This window comes from Salmo salar, chromosome 19 (genome assembly GCF_965601325.2).
Source record: "Salmo salar chromosome 19, fSalSal1, whole genome shotgun sequence".
Lineage (NCBI taxonomy): Eukaryota > Metazoa > Chordata > Actinopteri > Salmoniformes > Salmonidae > Salmo > Salmo salar.
Genome location: NC_138309.1, coordinates 57,800,981 through 57,826,242, shown reverse-complemented (window position 1 = coordinate 57,826,242; position 25,262 = coordinate 57,800,981). Strand labels below are relative to the sequence as shown.

The 25,262-nt window shown below is 46.1% G+C and overlaps 1 protein-coding gene across 3 annotated transcripts in view; it reads left to right on the top strand.

Moving 5' to 3' along the window:
• Positions 1-25,262, top strand: part of LOC106579321 (unconventional myosin-Id-like) — a 128,030-nt gene that overhangs the window by 78,431 nt on the left and 24,337 nt on the right. For all 3 annotated transcript variants that reach the window (XM_045702477.2, XM_014159139.3, XM_045702478.2), the window contains 5 exons: positions 14,674-14,897; positions 15,426-15,564; positions 15,820-15,924; positions 16,187-16,300; positions 24,791-24,945. In XM_045702477.2, the coding sequence (XP_045558433.2) occupies positions 14,674-14,897; positions 15,426-15,564; positions 15,820-15,924; positions 16,187-16,300; positions 24,791-24,945 (737 nt within the window). The remainder of the gene's footprint in view (positions 1-14,673; positions 14,898-15,425; positions 15,565-15,819; positions 15,925-16,186; positions 16,301-24,790; positions 24,946-25,262) is intronic.

Below are 25,262 nucleotides of genomic sequence, written 5' to 3'. Positions count from 1 at the left end.
GGCAAAATCTGTAGCATGAAGACAACTCTGTTAGCAGTGGGCTTATGTCACCATTACATCGGTGTATGCTAGCTAACACACTTATTTACAGCAATCATATGCCAAATCACATCCCAGAAAGCCCCTCAATCCCTAACAGGTACCATATACCCACACATGTATAAATCAGTAACGTACAGCAAACTTGTACACATTGTAAAATATAAAATATAAAACAGTATTCAGAACGTGACCTACCCCTTGCATCACATTTTCATACTGGGAAGACCTGACGTTCGCGATCTCCCCCTAGCTGCAAGCGGGGCCAATCACAACACGCCTTATTGTCATCAGAGTTGAACCAACCAATAAGAATGCTTGAACATTAAATACACATTTCTTTAGAGGCAAGTGGAAACATAACCAACCCTGTTACACGTGTGTCATACCACGTGCCATACACAACCACTAAAACAGACTAGGACTGTACAAGGCTTCTGTATAGATGGGGGGGATTTTTGTTGTTGTAGAATGTTGCGCTGTCAATTTGCTGTTAAATCTAGCTGAGCATCTCTAAAGGTAATGCCTTCTCTGTACAGAGCTCCAAAACGTCCATTTCTCAGCATCTGTCTGTTCTATTTCGTGTTTCCTTTTCCCAGTTTGGGATTTGAACGCCTATTTTGGGAGCCATCTATATGTTTGGTGTTCTGACAGAATAAAGATTGACAGCTATACATTTACCTAGCCTGTTATTGCTACTCAAATCCCTCGGAGTACATTCCTTCATGTTCTAAACTTTGATTCAGTCAGCTCTCTCGGAGGACTGTGCTGGGATCTAACTGCCCGCAGACATCAAAGGCTTAAACCAACCAAATGGCTTCAATCTGGGATCGATTGTTTGACCTCTGTATTGATCTACAAGGACCTGGTTGGGCTGCCCAACAGACGAGCTCACCTCGTGCTCCTGTTTTCCTACCTCAAAGGATGTTGTCACTTTGATAACCAAGTACAAACACCAGAGAGAATTCCCGGCGTTCTACCAAAACGAACATCACACAAAAGAGAGGTTTAGGGTGGAAGGAATCGTGTAGGGGCTCTGCCAGACAATAAGAACAGAAGTTCTTTGTCAATGGACATTGCGCACACCTACGCAGGTACGCACGCACACACACACGCACGCACACACACACACACACACACACACACACACACACACACACACACACACACACACACACACACACACACACACACACTCATGCACCACCCTCCAGAAATAAACTGCTATTTTACTCTATTTGTCCCCTGTCCCCTACACACACAGCTCATCCTCTGTGCAACGCAATCCCCTTATCAGCAGCTGGCACACCAATGTGCCTTATGCCAACGGGCCCCACCATGCCAGGGGTGGCAGAACCCATGCCAGTATCTCAAGCGCTCTTCCCCTCCCCCCATACGAGCCTCCTTCCCCAGACAACCACAAGTGCTTGTCAGTGACTGCACTCCACATAAGAAGTGAGGGGTCCTATATATAGAACCCAAGAATTAGGTTCGAGGTGCCCTTCTCCATGCGTGGTTCTGGAGTACACAATGCACCTTTCTCCTTACCACCCCATCATCCCCTCGTTACAGCCCCCTACGTGAGCACCCCTCATCCCCTGAAGAGGGCAAGGGAAGAGAGAGAGAGAGAGGGACTCTCTCCCAGTCTCATTTCACGCTACCTTTCGCTCCGTCGTTCCTCGGTTTCCGCCCCGTTCTCCCGAGCCCCCGTCTAAGCCGTTCCACTCCGGCTCTCCTCTGCTCCCCAAGCCAGCGGATAGAAGCCTGGCTCTGCTGAATCCACCGTCACGGCTATCAACTCTGCCCTCCCCGCTGACTGACTGAGTGCACTACATCCCACTATCAATGGCCTGTATATGTTCCACTGCCCACTCCCTAGTGTGGATTGTGCGGGCAGTTGAGCACACAGGTCCCCATCCAACCCGCAGTCAGATCCTTATCCTCAGAAAGGGCCGATTAGGCCCAATCTGAACCAACCTTAAGGGGATTAAATACTACATCCAACACATATACAGAGACTTTATAAATGATTCATGAGCTTCTACCCTTTTTTTAATGAATATTTCATACATTTAAGCCCAGCCATCCACATCAGTTTCTGTCAGGGCTTTTCTTTTAGCTGAGATGACAGAGAGTCAGTCCCCTGTGTATAAGGAACTGGGCATTAATCACTATTGAAAGCGTTACATGTATCTGAGCGGCTGAGGTTTTTATCAGTGAGACTGTAGGCTAGGCTACGCTAACGTTAGCTTAGCGTTAGCCTAGCGTAAGCCCTAGCACGCTGTCTGTCTGCCTACTGGGCCTGAACTGATCCCCTTCTATCCACACGCCTCAGCACTATGTAACCTGATCCTAATTGGTCTGATGTAGGCATTATTGCAGTGGCGTGTATAGTGTTCTACTACTTATGGTAGATTTACAACTGCTGACTGCAAAACACCTAGCTATCTCCAAATTTTGTCAATGTATTTTTATGTGATAGAAGTTCGTAGAACTGTTACAGCAGAACAGATAATACCTCGTAGCCCTGCACATCGGCTCAGTACTGGTACCCTGTGTACAGTGTATATAGCCAGGTTATCGTTACTCATTGTGTATTTATTATTACTTTTACTATTATTATTATTTTTATTATTACGTGTTATTACTTTTCTATTATTTATACATTTTCTCTTTCTCTGCATTGTTGGGAAGGCCCGTAAGTAAGCATTTCACTGTTGTTTACAGAGCATGTGATGAACAACATTTGATTTGATAATACCCTTTCCACATGATCACGTTTAAATGAAAATAGGATGTAAAGATACATTCTGCGATATGAACAACTCTTCAATGATCATTTCAGTTAGTGATATAGTGTCACGACTTCCGCCGAAGTCGGTCCCTCTCCTTGTTCGGGCGGTATTCGGCGGTCGACGTCACCGATCCATTTTTCATTTTCCATTGGTTTTGTCTTGTCTTCCTTCACACCTGGTTCCAATCCAATCAATTACATGTTGTGTATTTAACCCTCCGTTTCCCCTCATGTCCTTGTTGGAGATTGTTTTATTGTATGTTATGTGCAAGTCATGTGTCGGTGTGCGACGGGTTTTGTACCCACTTCCTGCGCCTGACTTCCTTGCCGCCGACATGCACCCATTACAGAATCTCCGACCATAACTATGGAGTCAGCAGGAGAGGGTATCCCGGCCATTGAGGTGGAGGAGCACGTCCAGGAGCATACAGTTATGGTCTACCATCTTGGCGCCGCCATGGATCGCGTTGTCCAGAAAATGGACCGCTGGGAGAGACAGGGAGTTCTTCCAGCGCCTCCACCAGCACAACCGGGGTCTCCCCTGAGCGCCTCTTTACCGCCTGAATCCAGTGGGATCCGTCTCTCCTTGCCCCAGGAGTACAACGGGAGGGCTGCGAACTGCCAGGGGTTTTTCTTGCAGTTAGACCTCTATCTGGCCACCGCCCACCCGGCTCCATCGGACCGTGAGAGGGTGTCCGCCCTCGTCTCGTGCCTCACCGGGACAGCCCTGGAGTGGGCCAACGCCGTGTGGAGAGAGGGAGATGCGGCGTTGGACCAGTTTGAGGAGTTTACCCACCGTTTCCGGGCAGTCTTCGACCACCCACCAGGGGTAGAGTGGCGGGTGAGCGCCTCTACCATCTGAGGCAGGAGACGAGGAGCGCCCAGGAGTTCGCCCTGGAGTTTAGGACCCTGGCTGCCGGCGCGGGATGGAACAACAGGGCTCTGATCGACCATTACCGCTGCAGTCTGCGCGAGGACGTCCATCGGGAGCTGGCCTGCAGAGACACCACCCTCTCATTTGACCAGCTGATGGACCTGTCCATCCGGCTGGACAACCTGCTGGCTACTCGCAGTAGTTCAGATCGGGGTCTGGTGGTTCCATCCTCCCGCACTCCCTCTCCGATACCTATGGAGCTGGGAGGGGCGGTGCGCAGGGAGACCGGATGGGGTTCACACTCGTGTACCATCTGTGGCCGCAGAGGTCACACTGCCGGTCGGTGCCGGGTTGGTTCCTCTGGGAAGCGAGGCAGCAGGCAGGGCGCTCTGGCGTCACCCAGGTGAGCCGGCACCACTCTCAACCAGAGCCCTCTGTTGTTCATATGTTTGTGTCTGTCACGTTCCCTGAGTTTTCCCCGCATTCCCAGCATAAGACGATCGTCGATTCAGGCGCGGCTGGGAATTTTATTGATAGAGCTTTAGCCTATAGTTTAGGGATCCCCATCGTTCCCGTGGATGTGCTCTTCCCCGTTCATGCCTTAGATAGTCGACCATTAGGGTCAGGGTTGATTATGGAGGTCACCGCTCCTTTGGGCATGGTGACGCAGGGGGGTCATACGGAGAGAATTAGTCTCTTCCTCATTGACTCTCCTGCGTTTCCCGTGGTGCTGGCCTACCCTGGTTAGCTTGTCATAACCCCACTGTTTCTTGGCCACAGAGGGCTCTCACGGGGTGGTCGTGAGAGTGCTCAGGTAGGTGTTTAGGGGTTTCCGTTGGTGCTACAATGGTGGAGAGTCCAGACCAGGTCTCCACCGTGCGCATCCCCCCTGAATATGCCGATTTGGCTCTCGCCTTCTCCAAAAAGAAGGCAACTCAATTACCACCTCATCGACGGGGCGATTGTGCGATAGACCTGCTGGTAGACGCTGCACTTCCCAGGAGTCACGTGTATCCCCTCTCACAGGCGGAGACGGAGGCTATGGAAACATATGTCTCCGAATCCCTGCATCAGGGGTACATTCGGTCCTCCACTTCACCCGCCTCCTCGAGTTTCTTTTTTGTGAAGGAGGGGGGTCTGCGCCCATGTATTGACTATCGGGGTCTGAATCAGATCACTGTGAGCTATAGTTACACGCTACCGCTCATAGCCACAGTGATAGAGTCAATGCACGGGGCGTGATTCTCAACTAAACTAGATCTCAGGAGCGCTTTCAACCTGATGCGTATCCGAGAGGGAGACGAGTGTAAGACGGCTTTCTTATTTTTTTTGTTGGAGTACCACCTCTGGGCACTATGAGTACCTCGTCATGCCGTACGGGTTGATGAATGCGCCATCAGTCTTCCAAGCCTTTGTAGACGAGATTTTCAGGGACCTGCATGGTCAGGGTGTAGTGGTGTATATTGATGACATTTCGATATACTCCGCTACATGCGCCGAGCATGTGTCCCTGGTGCGCAGAGTGCTTGGTCGCCTGTTGGAGCATGACCTGTATGTCAAGACTGAGAAATGCCTGTTCTTCCAACAGTCAGTCTCCACCTCAGGGGTAGAGATGGAGAGTGACCGCATTTCAGCCTTGCGTAATTGGCCACTCCCACCACGGTAAAGGAGGTGCAGCGGTTCTTAGGGTTTGCCAACTACTACCGGAGGTTTATCCGGGGTTTTGGTCAGGTGGCGGCTCCCATTACCTCACTGCTGAAGGGGGGCCCGGTTGCGCTTGCAGTGGTCAGCTGGGGCGGACAGGGCTTTTAGTCACCTGAGGGCTCTGTTTACCTCGGCTCCCGTGTTGGCCCATCCGGATCCCTCTTTGGCGTTCATAGTGGAGGTGGACGCGTCCGAGGCTGGGATAGGAGCGGTGCTCTCTCAGCGCTCGGATACGCCACTGAAGCTCCGCCCCTGTGCCTTCTTCTCGAAGAGGCTCAGCCCGGCGGAGCGAAACTATGATGTGGGGGACCGGGAGCTGTTGGCTGTCGTCAAGGCCTTGAAGGCGTGGAGACATTGGCTTGAGGGGGCTAAACACCCTTTTCTCATCTGGACTGACCACCGCAATCTGGAGTACATCTGGGCGGCGAAGAGACTGAACCCTCGCCAGGCAAGTTGGGCCATGTTTTTCACCCGTTTTGTATTTACCCTTTCCTACAGACCAGGCTCTCAGAACATTAAGGCAGACGCATTGTCCCACTCCCATACTCCCGGCCTCTTGCCTGGTGGCACCGGTAGTGTGGGAGCTGGACGCGGACATTGAGCAGGCGTTGCGTACAGAGCCCGCTCCCCTTCAGTGTCCGGCTGGGCGTCTGTACGTTCCGTCTGCTGTCTGTGACCGGCTAATCTATTGGGCCCATTCGTCACCCTCCTCTGGTCATCCTGGTATCGGTCGGACGGTGCACTGTCTTAGTGGAAAGTACTGGTGGCCCACTTTAGCTAAGGACGTGAGGGTTTATGTTTCCTCCTGCTCGGTGTGCGCCCTGCTCGGTGTGTGCAAGGCTCCTAGACACCTGCACAGAGGTAAGTTACTACCTTTACCTGTTCCACAACGGCCATGGTCGCACCTGTCGGTGGATTTCCTGACTGATCTTCCTCCTTCACAGGGTAACACCACGATCCTGGTTGTTGTGGATTGTTTTTCTAAGTCCTGTCGTCTTCTCCCTTTGCCCGGTCTCCCGACGGCCCTACAGACTGCGGAGGCTCTATTTACACACGTCTTCCGGCACTACGGGGTGCCTGAGGATATAGTGTCTGATCGGGGTCCCCAGTTCACGTCGAGGGTTTGGAGGGTTTTCATGGAACGTCTGGGGGTCTCGGTCAGCCTTACCTCAGGTTTTCACCCCGAGAGTAACGGGCAGGTGGCGAGAGTTAACCAGGATGTAGGTAGGTTTCTGAGTTCTTATTGCCAGGACCGGCCGGGGGAGTTGGCAGCGTTCGTGCCTTGGGCAGAGATGGTCCAGAATTCGCTCCGCCACTCCTCCACTAACCTCTCTCCCTTTCAGTGTGTGTTAGGGTATCAGCCGGTTCTGGCTCCTTGGCATCAGAGTCAGACGCACCCATTACATATAGGCCCATTTTGATTTTTGAATAATGTAATTTAGAAATGCTTCATGAGCTAAGAACAACTGTCTAACCTCATTATAACACAATATAAGGTTGTTTTACTCCAAGGTTTGTCGACAATGTCTTTGTTAATGAACAACAGCCTGTAGTATGGATTTTTATGATGCATTTGGGGCTCCAAAAATAGGTTCACCTGAGACCATTACAGCATTGAGTATTCACAATGTTCTCGCACAGTGAAGAGCAGGAAGCTACTAAAGATCATGTGATTGTCAGTATCATCATAAAGCCTACACCCTTCAGTGATATACACTACCGTTCAAAAGTTTGGGGTCACTTAGAAATGTCCTTGTTTTTGAAAGAAAAGCACATTTTTTGTCCATTTAAAATAACATCAAATTGATCAGAAATACAGTGTAGACATTGTTAATGTTGTAAATGACTATTGTAGCTGGAAACAACAGATTTCTTATGGAATATCTACATAGGCATACATTTTTTTTTTCTTTTTGTACTTATCAGCAACCAAAGCTCCTGTATTCCAATGGCACGTTGTGTTAGCTAATCCAAGTTTTTCATTTTAAAAGGCTAATTGATCATTAGAAAACCCTTTTGCAATTATGTTAGCACAGCTGAAAACTGTTGTCCTAATTAAAGAAGCAGTAAAACTGGCCTTTAGACTAGTTGAGTATCCGGTGCATCAGCATTTGTGAATTCGATTACAGGCTCAAAATGTCCAGAAACAAAGAACTTTCTTCTGAAACTCATCAGTCTATTCTTGTCCTGAGAAAGGCCAGCTTACCGGAGTCGCCTCTTCGCTGTTGCCGTTGAGACTGGTGTTTTGCGGGTACTATTTAATGAAGCTGCCTGTTGAGGACTTGTGAGGCGTCTGTTTCTCAAACTAGACACTCTAATGTACTTGTCCTCTTGCTCAGTTGTGCACCGGGGCCTCCCACTCCTCTTTCTATTCTGGTTAGAGCCGATTTGCACTGTTCTGTTTTCTCGCTGGCTGCACTCTGTCTCACTGGCAGTCTCTTTAGCTTCCGCTCCTGACAGTTCAGCTTCTTGGCTTGAAATGATGTAAACATAAGCCATTAATGCTCATATAAAGCAGATGAGGAACAAAATGTTGTTCATCGTAATTTGTACGCAGGTGTATTAGGCTATTACTACCTGCATTCTTGTTCTTCAGTTCCTCCACCTGGCTCTCACTGGCTGTCAGTCTGGCCTTCAAGGCCGTATTGTCTGTCTTCAGTTCGTCTACTTCTTTCGTAGTGATTTTCTGCTCCACTGTAAGGCCCTCACTTGCTGCCACTCTGGCCTCCGTGTTCCTCAGCTTCTCTCTCTGCTCCACCACCATGTCTCTCAGCTCCTTCATCTCATTCCAGATGTCAGGTGTGGTTGTGTGTTCGTCGGTCGCACCCACGGCCTCCGTCCCTCGGCTCTCCATTGGAACTTCACTCAGTCTGCTCTCTCTCCCTGCGCCGTGACCCTGTTGAGCTTTGTCTCTGACCCCTCCACTCTCTCCCTGAGCCCACGCCTCAGATAGACAGACAAGAACAGCAACACTAACAGAGTTACAGCACCCCTCAGTCTGAAACGATGCCTTTTAAGATACAATTTGGCTTATGAGGGTCAGTTCCCCTTATACATACACATTTTAGTTAGAACAATGTCACATCAATGCAAATGTAGCTACTAAAGTCTAGGACATTTGGTAACATGCTTTTTGCCATGTAAGACGTAAGAAGTCAGCAACTGTTGTTTAGTAAATTATCCCCTAATGCCTCTGCAGGTTGAAACCATGTTGTTTCTCTTGTTGTCATTCCTTTTGTCAGTGACTTTTGCTTCGCTTAGGGAGATACTGTACCTGCAAACTCTGTTATTAAGGAAGACTTTGATGATGAAGAAGTGTGTCTTGATTGTACCGGAGTATTTTTCCCTCCTGTCTCTCGGAGTTCAGCTGCGTTCTCCTTTTATGTTCTTTCATGCTGTTTGTTCGTGGCTGTGCTGTCAACTAGCGCTGTGACAGTTTGAATATTCTCTTTTGCTGCAACTTCTCGTTGCACCAACAACTTCCCACTCCCCACTGTTGAGCAATCAAGGCACAGATGTTTCCTTTGAATTCATAATGACATATTTACTTGATATTTTTACAATGCAAATCGAATTAATACCGGCTCATGTTTTATTGCAAAAAATCCTTGAGTTGGTAATGTAATTGATTCGTTGTAGGCTATTTTGAGTATAGTTATTCACGCTTGGATTCACGCACTAGCAACAAGAAGATAAAGTAGTGCCAGGCGTTCCACATTCAAAACAATCCACTGACCTGACGGATCCCCCTGACAGTGGAAGGATATGGATAGACGGGGCTCTCACCATGGCAACCAAGGTTTGGCTCCCAGCCAAGGTGCACTGCTTTCCTCCGATATGACCTTCATTTAAAATGTTCCCCGACTCCTCATAGAATCCCCCGTTGCTTTCTATCCTCTGGCATGCCTGTTCATGTACAATACAGTATGTTCTACTTGTCTGGATTTCTAATTGACAGACCTGATACAAGCAATCATTTGTGATGGTTTCTTTGTTTCAGTTAGTGATTTTAGCGTCTGACAGTCGGTCCTTGGAGGCAACACAAATTATTTATAATCAAAATTCGTATCAGTATCCGTAACTAGTCTGTTTCCTCCTCACTTCAGTTCCAGTATTCCCATTGTTAAAAATCCTTTGTCACACAGTACATGAACCCAATGATGGAACATGGTGATCATGTATAGAGGATGTCAGTCTAATGAGGGTTTCAGAGCAAGCCACTGCCTGCTGCCTTGAGCATGTGGCGATGCTGTTGCTGTTCACCCGAGCGCTGGATTGATTTATGCTAATACCCGTTGGCCCAGTGTCTCACCCAGTGTCCCTGGTGATTGCCTGCGTTCAGAGTGTGTGTGTGTTGTGCCCTTGTTAAATTGTGTCACACACTCCGCTTGATGCCATCTCCACCCACCTTGGTGTTGAGCATGTCACTGGAAAACCAGCCTGATGTCCCCAGAGGACAGGGGAATAGTGGCGCTCAGCATTGGATTGGAGTAGAGTGTGTCGCCCCGCCGGCCCAAATTGACTAGGCTATCCGTCTTTCCATGTTTGATTAGTTTTGTGGATGACATAAAAGGATATTTTGTTTAGCATGTTTGGTCAGAGACTATGAATGTTATATGGATATTCAGTAAGCCTAAAGCAGTTGCATCACTTGGTGTAGCCTATATATCTCTACGTTTACATGAAGATATATATCTCTCAAACCCCCTACACATCCAGCCATTGTCATGGTACGTGATTTGTGCCGGCCGGCCTCTCTCTACCCAGCATGCATTTCAAAGCGCCCCAATAAAGCCTTACCAATCTGTCCCACTTTGTCTGGCCAAGACACCCCCAATTTGGCTTTGACGAGCTCGTAAATCTGGTGCCCCAAAGCCAGGGCAGCGTGTGGCTAGTACGACCGAATGTTGGAGGGAGGATGGAGGGAGTCTGTAAAAAGCTGATCAGATGGCTTTATTGGAGAAGACGGCGTTCCGGCCGTGTTATTGGCCTGATTTACACACGTTCCCCTGGGTGTCGTCCTCTCCTCTCCCCACCTTCCTACTCATGATCATCCCACACTGTCTGCCCCTTCTTTGTTGAAGCACAGCCAAGCAGTGGGGCGTGTGTGTCGGGCAGGCGGGCGGGTCCACCTAAGTCCATGGTGAATACACACATCCCGCCGTTTACCTGTTGTATATTTTAGTCGGCTTAAGATAATTCAGATAGATTTAGATTATGTTAGGCTTATCCAATGCAGCTGTTGCTCTTCCTGTAACAGGCTTCTTACTTTTAGCTCAGGATATTCGCATTCAAATGTATGTTTATACAAAGGGCTTGATTGATGCTAAGTAGCTACCATCAATTGGCAATATTATGACACAACTGCCACAGTTGTATCATAATATGTGACTACAGTATTTTGTGGTTACAGTATTTTGTCACTTAGATAACATTTCTCATGTCTGCCCATATGGAGTGTTTAGGAAGAGATGTACTGTATGAAATCATCTTGCGAGGTTCTTCTAACTCGAGAGCTTCTTTTGACACGCAGCCATCCCACCATCTCTCTGCTCACAATCCTAGTTTTTGTTTATAATCAAAGTAAAGAAGGTCGTTGAGGGTCCAATAGCCCTACAGTATATTGCTCACAATCAGTTTAAACTGGCAATATTTAACCAAATTCACATAGAAATGTTTTGTTATAGATCTGTCATTCTCGTTGAAAGCAAGTCTAAGAAGCGGTAGATCTGTTATGTGCACTATTTCTATGCTTTCCGTTCTTAAGTTTAGTTTTTGCGTCTTACTTTCAGTTTTGTACATCAGCTGAAAATACAATATTTTTGCTTAATGAAAATATATTTCACAGCGGTTTAGATGGCACAATGATTCTCTACACTATACTATAAGCTATACACTATTGCTTATTGTTTCACATAAACTGAAATTAGGCTAACTATTAGAATTTTAGCAGCCAGGAAATGGCTGAGAAATTTCTGCATATTGCACCTTTAAGCATATTCTGTGAATCTCAACCCAAGACCATAATACACTCGTGTCCCTTAAGAAATATCTTTAATTCTCCATCTCCATTTTAATATGTTATATTATAATATCTTATCTCAATGCCGTTCGCCTAAAACAGACTTCATTTCTCCAAACATTTGATCAAATCTGAATTAGAATGTTTTTTTTCTAACATTCCATTCATTTATTCACCTCATCATCATCCTTGTCACGTGGGAGGATAGTAACAGGCCCGTCTGTATTCATTACTGCACACTGTAGCAAAACATTTTGCAACGGAAAACAAGCATTTCTTATTGGACAAGTTCAGTTAGTCCCTCCCGGTTTTCAGTATTTTTTTTCTTCTCTTTGCCGCCTAATAAATACAGCCCATGGGTAGATGGGACCGATGAATATGGATCACTCTGATCTCTCTCTTCCCTCCTCCATTATTTCTGAGTCACCTAGGGCAGCAAGGTGGGGGACGGGGAGAGTGTGAGGCACATGGGCAGAAAATAGTTGTATTTTGTAGTTTATTTTAAAATACCAACATTCAAATCTAATATATTTTTTTGTAGCGTTTCAAATAAAAATAACTATTTTCTTTGATATTCAAATACAGGTCTCAGAAAATCAAGTCATATTTGAAAGTATTTTGAATACCTCTCAGAAAACCATATAATATTTGAAGGTATTTGAATATATGCAAGTTATTTGAAAACAAATCAAATGCGATGACTGCCAAATATTTGTTGAAGAACCAAAAACTTCAACAGTTAGTTGAATTATTATATAATTAAATACATGAAGGACATGGAATCACCTCAACATTAGAGTACAGTGCATTCGGAAAGTATTCAGACCCCTTATTTTTTCCACATTTTGTTTTGTTTCAGCCTTATTCTATAATGCATTAAATAAATAAAAAATCCTCATCAATCTACACACAATACCCCATAATGACAAAGCGAAAACAGTTTTTTTTTAAATGGTCAAAAATATATTACAAATGAAAACAGAAATACTTTATTTACATAATATGGTACTTAATTAGTTGGTTTCTCTATGTGTTCGGTTTAAAAAAATAGATACTTTCTTTTTTCATTTTTTACCCCTTTTTTCACCCCAATTTCGTGGTATCCAATTGGTAGTAGTTACAGTCTTGTCTCATCGCTGCAACTCCCGTACGGACTCAGGAGAGGCGAAGGTCGAGAGCCATGCGACTTCTGAAACACAACCCAACCAAGCCGCACTGCTTCTTGAAACATCAAACCCGGAAGACTGCCGCACCAATGTGTCGGAGGAAACACCGTACACCTGGCGACTGTGTCAGTGTGCACTGCCCGCCACAGGAGTCGCTGGTGTGCAATGAGACAAGGATATCCCTGCCGCCCAAATCCTCCCTAACCCGGACGACGCTGGGCCAATTGTGCGCCGCCCCATGGGCCTCCCGGTCACGGCTGGCTGCGACAGAGCCTGGGCTCGAACCCAGAATCTCTAGTGGCACAACCAGCACTGCGATGCAGTGCCTTAGACCACTGCACCACTCGGGAGGCCAAGGTAGCTACTTTCTGAGTTCTGTATTCACAAAGTTTTGAAAAGTAGTCACTTTCTAAGATCTGTATTCAAATAGTTTCAAAAAGTAATGATTTTTGGGGATCTGTATTCAATTATACTGAACAAAAATATAAATGCAACATGCAACAATTTCAAAGATTTTACTGAGTTAAAGTTCATACAAGGAAACAAGTCAATTGAAATAAATTCATTAGGCCGTAATCTAGGGATTTCACATGACTGGGAATAAAGATATGCATCCCAAACATGCTCAATGGGTGACATGTCTGAGTATGCAGACCATGCAAGAACTTGAACATTTTCAGCTTCCTGGAATTTTGTACAGATCGTTGCGACGTGGGGCCATGCATTATCATGCTGAAACATGAGGTGATGGCGGCGGATGAATGGCAAAATAATAATGGGCCTCAGGATCTCATGATAGTGTATCTGTGCATTCAAATTGCCAACGATAAAATGTTTGTTGTTCATTGTCCGTAGCTTAAGCCTGCCCATACCATAATCCCACCACCACCATGGGGAAATCTGTTCAGTGTTAACATCAGCATATCGCTCGCCCTTATGACGGTTGTGAGGCTGGTTGGACGTACTGTCAAAAAAATAAATATGACGTTGGAGGCGGCTTATGGTAGAGAAATTAACATTCAATTCTCTGGCAACAGCTCTGGTGGACATTCCTGCAGTCAGCATGCCAATTGCACACTTCCTCAAAACTTGAGACATATGTGGCATTGTGTTGTGACAACACTGCACATGTTAGTGGCGTTTTCTATTGTCCCCAGTACAAGGTGCACCTGTGTAATGATCATGCTGTTTAATCAGCTTCTTTTTATGCCACACCTGTCAGATGGATGGATTATCTTGGCAAAGGAGAAATGCTCACTAATAGGGATGTAAACAAATGTGTTCACAATTTATTTTTTATTTTTTGTGAGTATGGAACATTTCTGGGATCTTTTATTTCAGCTCATGAAACATGCGACCAACACTTTACAAGTTGCGTTTATGTTTTTGTTCAGTGTGGTTTCTGACATTGTAGTGTGCATTATTTCTCTGTAATGCACAGAAATAACTAATGGCTATGAAGTTCATTCTTTCATGTTTGAACTAGCCTGGGTACCAGCCTTTTTAGCTGACATGCCACTCCTGTCATTTGTCAAAGGATAGCTATGAGGGATTTGATGAGGTGGGGGTGGGGGGGTTAACTGGTGTTTGGTTATGCCGGCTCTTTTCGGTAAGAGTCCAACATGCAAGCTGTTCAGATTTACAGCTACCACCTTGAATGTGAAATTGAATTATGTTCATTTTTGTTTTTGCTTTCTTGCTTGAGATCATAAAAACGTACATAGAAGTTCGTTTCTGCAATAGAGGTCCAACATACATGCTGTTCAGATTTACAACAGCTAACTTGAATTTGACATTTTAATCATGTGAATCTTTGTTCTGGCTTTCTTACTTGAGTTCATAAAAACATACATAAAATCTAGTTTATGTATCTAAAATATATCGAGAGAAAAAAGTCAGATAAATGTTTCTCAAATATAGTCTGCCTTTATTTACATTTTACATGTATTATATTTTGTTTGTTTCATACTCTAGACCTACATCCTGTTCACTTAAGAGTTGTTATTGGGAGGTATCAATAAAGTTTATTCATTTCCACTACATCCCCTTCTCTCTCTTCGGTCCTGTTCACCAGGTATGGCGCGGTACCATAGCCAGGATGCGTTACCGGCGCATGCGTGCCGCTGTCATCATCCTACGGGCCTACCGGCGCTTCAAAGTCAAGTCTTACATCAAAGACGTCAACCGCAAATTCAAAAACGTGCGCTCCATGAAGGACCACGGCAAGCACGTCAAGTGGCCCACACCGCCCAAAGTCCTGAGGAGGTTTGAAGAGGTGCTGCGGAGCTTCTACAACAGGTGAACAAACAGCACACACACACACACACACACACACACACACACACACACACACACACACCCCCCCGGTTGTAATATGACTTGTCTCACCTCTGTTCAGACAGAACATCAACCCTTGAACACAATGCACTGTAAGCCCTTCCATCGGTATATCATCAGTGTGGTAAGAATTCTGTGGAGTGCCATAGCCAGGGGTGCTGTTTTAAACTCCAACCGGTTTCCTTTGAAGGTGCTTACCCATGTTTCCTCCAGCCTCAGCTCTGTGGTGGACATTGATTTTCCACTATCAAAGCCTCATTCAATACTTTCATCCAGAGAAAGTGAAATTCCACACGTAATGCCTCGAAAGTACAGTTTCAAGGCAGGATGTTTCTTGTCAGAGAGTGCAGCTCCCCAAGAAATCACTGTTCTGCAATATCATCACATCAGAAATAGCCAATCCTGTTATCAAGGCTATAGATTCTACAGTGTCAGAGTCGATATCTTGGCTCCATTGCTATTCCTGTGGGTGTTTCCATGCTGCTTTAGGTGGTGGGCGTGGATGCTGATCAAAGACATGACTCCAGAGGAGAAGCTGCGGATCAGAGCCAAGGGGGCCACCCTGGAGGCCCTCAAGGACCAGCGACCTGACCTGGGGCTGCAGAGGACCTGGGAGGGCAACTACCTGGTGAGTTGAACTGGCTGTGGGGGGGGGGGGGTCTGACACTGTAGCTCTGAGCTCCTCAAAGGAGGAAGTTAGTGGTTGATGTGTGTGATTTTAGTTTTTTATTTGAACGTAGTTGTAAATGTGTGTGTGCGCCGTGTGTATGCGTGCATTGTTGGAACTAAAATACAATGGAAAGAGGTGTGTCTTTGTAGAGTTGATGGTCTTCATGACAGTCTTTGTGTGTGTGTGTGTGTGTGTGTGTGTGTGTGTGTTCAGAAACGAGACAGTCCTGACACAGCGTCCTCCTTCACCTTGGTGTCCAGTGAGCTGCAGCGTAAGGACAAGTTCATGAGAGTTCTCTTCTCCTGCAACGTGCGCAAGGTATGTAGACGCGGACGCGCCACACACACACAATAGAGAATCCGATCACATCTGTTACACACACACACACACACACACACACACACACAATAGAGAATCCGATCACATCTGTTACACACACACACACACACACAATAGAGAATCCGATCACATCTGTTACACACACACATACACTCTCACCTAATTGTCTCTGAGTTTAGCCAACTCCCAGTGCTGTGTGTCTTCTGTGGGGGTGACTGATGAGTACCTTTGTGTTTCTCAGATCAACCGTTTCCACAAGGCAGAGGACCGGGCCGTCCTCATCACAGACCGCCACCTGTACAAGATGGACCCCCAGAAGCAGTACAAGCCTATGAAGAGCATCCCCCTCTACAACGTACGATCATCTCCCCTGTGTTCTTAAAATGTGGTGAATTTGATATTGATGGGAATCTTACTAGCTGCTGCTCCAAACAGCATAATGGATCTCTCTAAATGATTCTCAATTGATAATTAGTAACAGCACGGTTTGAGGAGGAGGAGGAAATTGAACGCTTTGTTGAGATAATGGAATAATTGTCTTTCCCATGTCCTGTTAGACTTCCATTGAAAAAAGATTAGATGGTATTTTGTTTCGCTTTAAATCATCCCTCGTCTATTATTATGCTGTATACGGAGACTGTTATTTGTAGCTAAGGCAACAGCGTTTAAATGTGCAACTCTCCCAATCCTTTTTCCGCTGCATTCATGTTATGTTAAAAACATTCTCACTGATTGGTGGACTATAAGGCACACACAGACTATGAGCCTTGTTTCCATGGTGAGAATCCTCATGGTTGTTTTTAGATTCACAGCAATGCGTCCCTGCTTTTACCCAAAACATCCTGGCTTTTTATCAGAACTCTGTTTATGTAACCTACACCCGCATTTAAACCTCTGTCCTCGTTCCATGTATGAGTCAAAGTGCGCGGCAAAGTATAATCTCTGGTATTACAGTACAGGCAGATACTAACAGTGGGGGGGAGGGAGAGAGAGGGAGGGAGGTAGAAAGTTAAAAAGGTAATCCATCTGACCAGATGTTGTAATGAGTGAGAAATGAGCTGAGGCGTACGATAGCAACTATGACAAGGAACCACGGTGTTCAATCTGAAAAACTGTCAGGAAAGAATTATAGGACGGACACTCCGGTCCTATCGCTGCATCTGGAATGGAAATGGAAAAGCAGGGCTAGGAGGAGAATGGGGTTGGCTGAAGGGCTATCGGCTATTGTTTACACACACACACACGCACGAGAGCCTGGAGAGAGAAAGTGTGTGTGCTGGACACTCAGTCTGAAGCTTCAGTATTGTTAAATGGAACAGACTGGGAGACATAAGAAGACTACTCGGAGAGGTAGAAAATGACGGAACCCACAATACTTACAGTACAGAACGTTGTGTACAGCTACAGTACAGTACCAGTCTGCGTTTGAGCCAATCCGTTGTGTTGTGACAAGGTAGGGGTGGTATACAGAGGATTTGGTAAAAGACCAAGTCCATATTATGTCAAGAACAGCTCAAATAAGCAAAGAGAAACGACATTCCATCATTACTTTAAGACATGAAGGTCAATCCGGAAAGTTTCTTCAAGTGCAGTCGCAAAAACCATTGAGCGCTATGATCAAACAGGCTCTCATGAGGACCGCCACAGGAAAGGAAGACCCAGAGTTACCTCTGCTGCAGAGGATAAGTTCATTACACTTAACTGCACCTCAGATTGCAGGCCAAATAAATGCTTCACAGAGTTCAAGTAACAGACACATCTCAACATCAACTGTTCAGAGGAGACAGCGTGAATCGAGGCCTACATGGTTGAATCGCTGCAAAGAAACCACTACTAAAGGACACCAATAAGAAGAAGAGACTTGCTTGAGCCAAGAAACATGAGCAGTGAACAATAGACTGGTGGAAATCTGAGTCCAAATTTGAGATTTCTGGTTCCAACCGCCGTGTCTTTGTGAAATGCAGAGTAGGTAAATGGATGATCCCCGCATGTGTGGTTCCTGCTGTGAAGCATTGAGGAGGAGGTGTGATGGTGTGGGGGTGCTTTGCTGGTGACACTGTCAGTGATTTATTTAGAATTCAAGGCACACCTAACCAGCATGGCTACCACAGCATTCTGCAGCGATACGCCACCCCATCTGGTTTGAGCTTAGTGGGACTATCATTTGTTTTTTTTAGCAGGTCACTGACCCAACACAACTCCAGGCTGTGTAAGGGCTATTTGACCAAGAAGGAGAGGTGTTGGAGTGCTACATCAGATGACCTGGCCTCCACAATCACCCAACTTCAACCCAATTGAGATGGTTTGGGATGAGTTAGACCGCAGAGTGAAGGAAATCAGCCAACAAGTGCACAGTATATGTGGGAACTCCTTCAAGACTGTTGGAAAAGCATTCCTCATGAAGCTGGTTGAGAGAATGCCAAGAGTGTGCAAAGCTGTCATCAAGGCAAAGAGTGGCTACTTTGAAGAATCTCAAATATAAAATATATTTTGATTTGTTTAACACTTTTTTGGTTTCTACATGATTCCATATGTGTTATTTCATAGTTTTGATGTCTTCACTATTATTCTACAATGTAGAAAATAGTAAAAATAAAGAAAAACCCTTGAATGAGTAGGTGTGTCCAAACTTTTGACTGGTACTGTACATGTATAACATCATGTATTGTAGCTACCCCACACACCCACCTGCACCGGTACACAGACACACACACACACACACCACAACATATTGCATCTATGACATCATATATTGTAACTGCACCCCCCCCCCCCCCCCCCCCCCCACACACACACACACACACACACACACACAATCTTATGACGAAATACTCCATTATTCAGAATGTCATTTATAGGAGCCAGAGAGCTGGTCAAGGTAAAAAAGAGAGTAGATTGGGATGGAGACGTATGGTTGCTAGGGGAGCCAGCGAGGCATGACGAGGAACCGTCGATTACTTGAAGGTCAGATGGAGGGGGAAAGGCCTGTAGATTAGCGAGCTATCTGCGTTGCTGCCACACTAAACCTTGGCTGCCCTTGTGTTTATTTCCTGCCCCTGCAGGAGCCAGCGGCAATTTGTGCATCCCAAATGGCATCCTATTCCCTGTAGTCCATAGGGCTCTGGACGAAAGTAGTCCGCTATGTAGGGAATAGGGTGCGATTTGAGACGCATCCACTAGAAGATGGATAGCTCCCCATACGTCCATGCTACTGAGGAGTCATGGCTGTCTACCTCCGATTTATAGGTCAATTAACCACCACCTTGTGGTGCATACAGCGATCGTTAGTGTGTTAACTGTTGTGTCCTTGTAAAAAAAAAATAATAATATGTTGTAAAAATATCCGTTGTACGTCCCTCTCTACCTCCCTCATCCCTCTTTTTCCCGACACATTCCCTTTGCTTCCTGCCATCTTCCTCCCTCTCCCTCTCTGGCCGTTGCTCTCTCCCTCCGCCGTTGTCATGCCAACTTCCCAGGAGACTGGGTTGTCATGGCGACCATGTGGGGGGGGGGGCAGATCAGCTGATGTTTGGTGTCGTTCAGGCATGTGCACAAATCGCCTGGCTGCTAGATGTGCTCCGCTTTCCAATAGAGGTTATTTGTCTTTCCTCTCACTCTCTTTCACTCTCTCTTTCCATCTCTCCAAACATGCATTGTTTCACCTAGGATTATTTTCATCAGCGGTGGCAAAGTTAGCATGGGTGGGGGGGAGTGGTCTCTGACCTTTTGGTCACAAAGACAAAATGTTGCTGTTTTAAACAAATTTCCTGCAAATTTACACATTTTGCCATGGCTTATGAGTGTTCTTAGGTTATCTCCAACATTGAGTGACTCCAACATCATAACAAAATCAATGGGTTCCTCATGCCATAACATTTTGGGAATTTTTTCTTCTCCCTGACTGTCTAGTTTTTGTTTTGGTGGTTGTTAGTTTTCAAAGATGATCTTATCAATATACTCTGAGTGTACAAAACATTAAGAACACCTTGATAATGTTGAGTTGCACCCCCCCTTTTGCCCTTTTGAACAGCCTCAATTCATCAAAGCATGGACTCTACAAGGTGTTGAAAGCGTTCCACAGGGATGCTGGCCCATGTTGACTCCAATGCTTCCCACAGTTGTGTCAAGTTGGCTGGATGAACTTTTGGTGGTGGACCATTCTTGATACACACGGGAAACTGTTGAGCGTGAAAAACCCAGGAGCATTGCAGTTCTGTCGCCTGGCACCTACTACCATACCCTGGTCAAAGGCACTTAAATATTTTGTCTTGCTCATTCACCCTGATTGAAGTGTATTTACCAGTGACATCAATAAGGGATCATGCCTCAGCACTACCTGGGCTGATGACTCAAGTCCACCTGGTCGTGCTGCTGCTCCAGTTTTAACTGTTCTGCCTGCGGCTATGGAACCCTGACCTGTTCAACGGATGTGCTACCTTGTCCCGGACCTGCTGTTTTTTTTCTTCAGTTGTACAACTGAATGCATTCAACTGAAATGTGTCTTCTGCATTTAACCCAACCCCTCTGAATCATAGAGGGAGGCTGGCTTTATTGACATCCACTTCTTCGGAGCCCGGGGAACAGTGGGTTAACTGCTTTGCTCGGGCAGAACGGCAGATTTTTACCTTGTCAGCTCGGGGATTCGATCCAGCAACCTTTCAGTTACTGGCCCAACACTCGAACCACTAGGCTACCTGCTATCCACCGACACGACATTTACAAAATCAAACAACATCTTGCATAAAAAAACAACTCCATTCTCAGTGTTTCATTACACAATCAATTGATTTTGTATATTTGTAAACAACAGCTGGTGCACGATATCTACGGAAGTCTCAAGGTTTTGTTCGCCTGAGGTAGTGTGGTCTACAGCTTATCACGAGACACTCTATCTACCTAGAGTTTTCATCTGTATTTTTCGTAGCTGTCTACATACCACCACAGACCGATGCTGGCACTAAGACCGCACTCAATGAGCTGTATTCCACCATATGCAAACAGGAAAAATGCTCATCCAGAGGAGGCGCCCAGGGACTTTAATGCAGGGAAACCTAAATCCGTTTTACCAAATTTCATCGGCATGTTAAATGTGCAACCAGAGGGGAGAAAAAGCTCTAGACCACATTTTCTCCACACACAGAGACACGTACAAAGCTCTCCCTCGCCCTCCATTTGGTAAATCTGACCATAATTCTATCCTCCTGATTCCTGCTTACAAGCAAAGATTAAAGCAGGAAGCACCAGTGACTCGTTCAATAAAAAGTGGTCAGGACTGTTTTGCTAGCAGAGACTGGAATATGTTTCGGGATTCTTCCGATGGCATTCAGGAGTACACCACATCAGTCAATGGCTTCATCAATAAGTGCATTGATGATGTCGTCCCCACAGTGACCATACTGTACATACTCCAACCAGAAGCCATGGATTACAGGCAACAGCCGCACTGGGCTAAAGGCTAGAGCTGCCACTTTCAAGGAGCAGGACTTTAACCCGGAAGCTTATAAGAAATCCCGCTATGCCCTCCAACGAACCATCAAACTGGCAAAGTGTCTATACAGGACTAAGATCGAATCATACTACACCGGCTCCGCCGCTCGTCGGATGTGGCAGGGCTTGCAAACCATTACAGACGATAAAGGGAAGTACAGCCAAGAGCTGCCCGGTGACATGAGCCTACCAGATGAGCTAAACTTCTTCTATGCTCGTTTCGAGGCAAATAACCCTGAAACATGCATGAGAGCATCAGCTGTTCCAGACGACTGTGTGATCACGCTCTCCGCAGCCGATGTGAGTAAGACCTTTAAACAGGTCAACATTCACAAGGTCACAGGGCCAGACGGATTACCTGGATGTGTACTCCGAATATGCGCTGACCAACTGGCAAGTGTCTTCACTGACATTTTCAACCTCTCCCTGTCCGAGTCTGTAATACCAGCATGTTTTAAGCAGACCACCATAGTCCTTGTGCCCACGAACACTAAAGTAACCTGCCTAAATGACTACCGACCCATAACACTCATGTCTGTAGCCATGAAGTGATTTGAAAGGCTGGTCATGGCTCACATCAACACCATTATCCCAGAAACCCAAGACCCACTCCAATTTGCATACCGCCCTAATAGATCCACAGATGATGCGATCTCTATTGCACTCCACACTGCCCTTTCCCACCTGGACAAAAGGAACACCTATGTGAGAATGATATTCATTGACTACAGCTCAGCGTTCAACACCATAGTGCCCTCCAAGCTCATCAATAAGCTAAGGACCCTGGGACTAAACACCTCCCTCTGCAACTCGATCCTGGACTTCCTGACGGGCCGCCCCCAGACTGTAAGGGTAGGTAACAACACATCCGCCACACTGATCCTCAACACAGGGGTCCCTCAGGGGTGCGTGCTCAGTCCCCTCCTGTACTCCCTGTTCACTCATGACTGCACCGCCAGTCACGACTCCAACACCATCATTAAGTTTGACCGATGACACAACAGCCTGATCAACGACAAGACAGCCTATAGGGAGGAGGTCAGAGACCTGGCCGTGTGGTGCCAGGACAACAACCTCTCCCTCAACGTGATCAAGACAAAGGAGATGATTGTGGTCTACAGGAAAAGGAGGACCGAGTACGCCCCCATTCTTATCGACGGGGCTGTAGTGGAGCAGGTTGAGAGCTTCAAGTTCCTTGGTGTCCACATCACCAACAAACTAATATGGTCCAAGCACACCAAGACAGTCATGAAGAGGGCACGACAAAACCTCCTCAGGAGACCGAAAAGATTTGTCATGGGTCCTCAGGCCCTCAAAAGGTTTTATAGCTGCAACATTGAGAGCATCCTGACTGGTTGCGTACGGCCCAGTACATCACTGCAGCCAAGCTCCCTGCCATCCAGGACTTCTATACCAGGCGGTGTCAGAGGAAGGCCCTAAAAATTGTCAGACTCCAGCCACCCTCGTCATAGACTGTTCTCTCTGCTACCATGTACCGGAGTGCCAAGTCTAGGTCGAAGAGGCTTCTAAACAGCTTCTGCCCCCAAGCCATAAGACTCCTGAACATCTAATAAAATAATCAAATGGCTACCCAGACCTTTTGCATCGTCTCCCCCGTCCCCCTGTTACCCCCTCTTTTAGGCCTCTGCTACTCTGTTATCTATGCACAGTCATTTTAATAACTCTACCTACATGTACATATTACCTCAATTACCTTGACTAACTGGTGCCCCCCACACATTGACTCTGTACTGGTGCCCCCTGTATGTAGTCTCGCTATTGTTATTTTAATTACTTGTTCCTTTGTTGGTTAGGGGCTTGTAAGTAAGCATTTCACTGTAAGATCTACACCTGTTGTATACAGCGCATGTGACTAATAATATTTGATTTCAATGACTCGAAAAACGCCAATCTGACTGTTTCATTATCCCAACTCATTAGAAAGAAATGAGGCTCGTTCCAATCAATTAACCTGTTCATTTAAATATGCTGTCACAAACACGAGCATGTGGTGTTGGGAGTATACCTGTTGAAATCGTTTCTAAACCCTGGGCTCATTTCACTTTCAGTTATATCGGCTAGCTATTGGTGAAGCAGATAGCTATTGGTGAAGCAGCAAGCTATTGGTTGTTTACCCCTTGACGCGTGTTGCCATGGTGGAGCTGTCACATTTGCTTCATCTGATGGAGATGGAATAATTATTATTTTGTCCCAGTATGATGCTGGTTTAAAGGGGTAATGTTGTGTATTGATATTCTAGTTTTGTCCCTTTAGGGCACCTGTAACCCCCCCCCCCCCTTGCTTACCTACGTTAAAAACACTTGGAATGTTCTTCCTGTAAAACGCATTAAATAATGCCCACGTTAATTTCTACTCCCGTCTCATGTCCTTATATTAGTTGTATAAGTAATACAGTGTGCTATACAACAGGTAATGTGTAAGACTCATTCCATAGTCTACTCTACACTGTGTTTAATGGGGCCTGGACTCACAGAGACTGGGGGAAGGAGTGGAAAGGGGAAGGGCTAGAAAAAGAAAGGTAGGGAGGGATAGAAAGAGATAGAGGGAAAGAAAGTAAGAAACTATAAGCTATGAGCATTAGACCCTAACCTCTGAGCTGTATTGACCTGTGGGAGAGATAGAAAGATAGGGGGGAGAGACAGAGCGGGGTGTCTGAGAGAGAGGTAAAGACACACCATGACCTTTAGGCATAGCCCTAACCTTTAAGCGGTGTTTACCTGTGATGCTATTAAATAGTGGTTAGGGCTAGGTCTAACACATTTGGTGGGGTTTTGCAGAGCTCAGTAAAGCCCAACTACACACCTGCAGAATATTGGCATCTGACCACACTGGCTGGTTCAACAAACCTCGATCAGAAGTCATTGATTAGTCCTGTGGGATCAAGATCAATAACTGAAAACATTTCTATCTTGAAGAAGATATTTGGCCACATTCTTCTCAGCCTCTATGAGCAAACACATTTTGTTATTTTACAAACACAGTTCTGCTCGGTTCAGTTCATATTTATTTAACAGTATAATATCTTCATTATGTTCCTTAGAGATGTTATGTTCCGTTAAATAAAAAAATCACACCAGGAACAGTAGCAGCCAGACGTTACACACAGAACTTTGTGGTTTTACCTATCTGTTGCAGTCTATGAAGGAGCATGTCAGAATAACCCCTGGTCCCTTTCCTTACTAAGCAAATGAGGGGTGATGGATTGCAATTTTGATTCAGTCTGAGAACCGCTAGTGTATTGCTGTGTCCATTGAGCTGCGCTAACTCAAACTCCCCTGGTGTGTGTGTGTGTGTGTCTGCGTGCTTACGTGTGTGTCCTCTCTCTCTGTCCTACCAGGTGACTGGGATCAGTGTGTCCCCTGGTAAGGATCAATTGGTGGTGTTCCACACTAAGGACAGCCGGGACCTGGTGGTTTGTCTAAAGGGCATGGTGCCTGCCGGGGACAGTCGCATTGGAGAGCTGGTGGGCACCCTGCTCAGCCACTTCAAAAGGTAACCAGTGGGTGTTTATGTGTGCCATGCATGTGTCTGCCTTTCTGTCTGTTGGTCGGTCGGTCAGGTGGTCGGTCGGTCAGTGGGTGAGTCTATCTTTCTAGTCGTCTTTCTGTCTCCGTATGTTTGTGACGTGTGTCTGCAGGGAGCCATAGAACCAGTACAGCTATACAGAACCTATCCTCCGCAGGAGGTTAGTGGCACCTTAATTGGGAAGGACGGGCTCATGGTAATGACTGGAGCGGAATCGGTGGAACGAAATGAAATCCATGGTTTCCATGTGTTTGATGCCTTTCCATTCACTCCGTTCCAGCCAT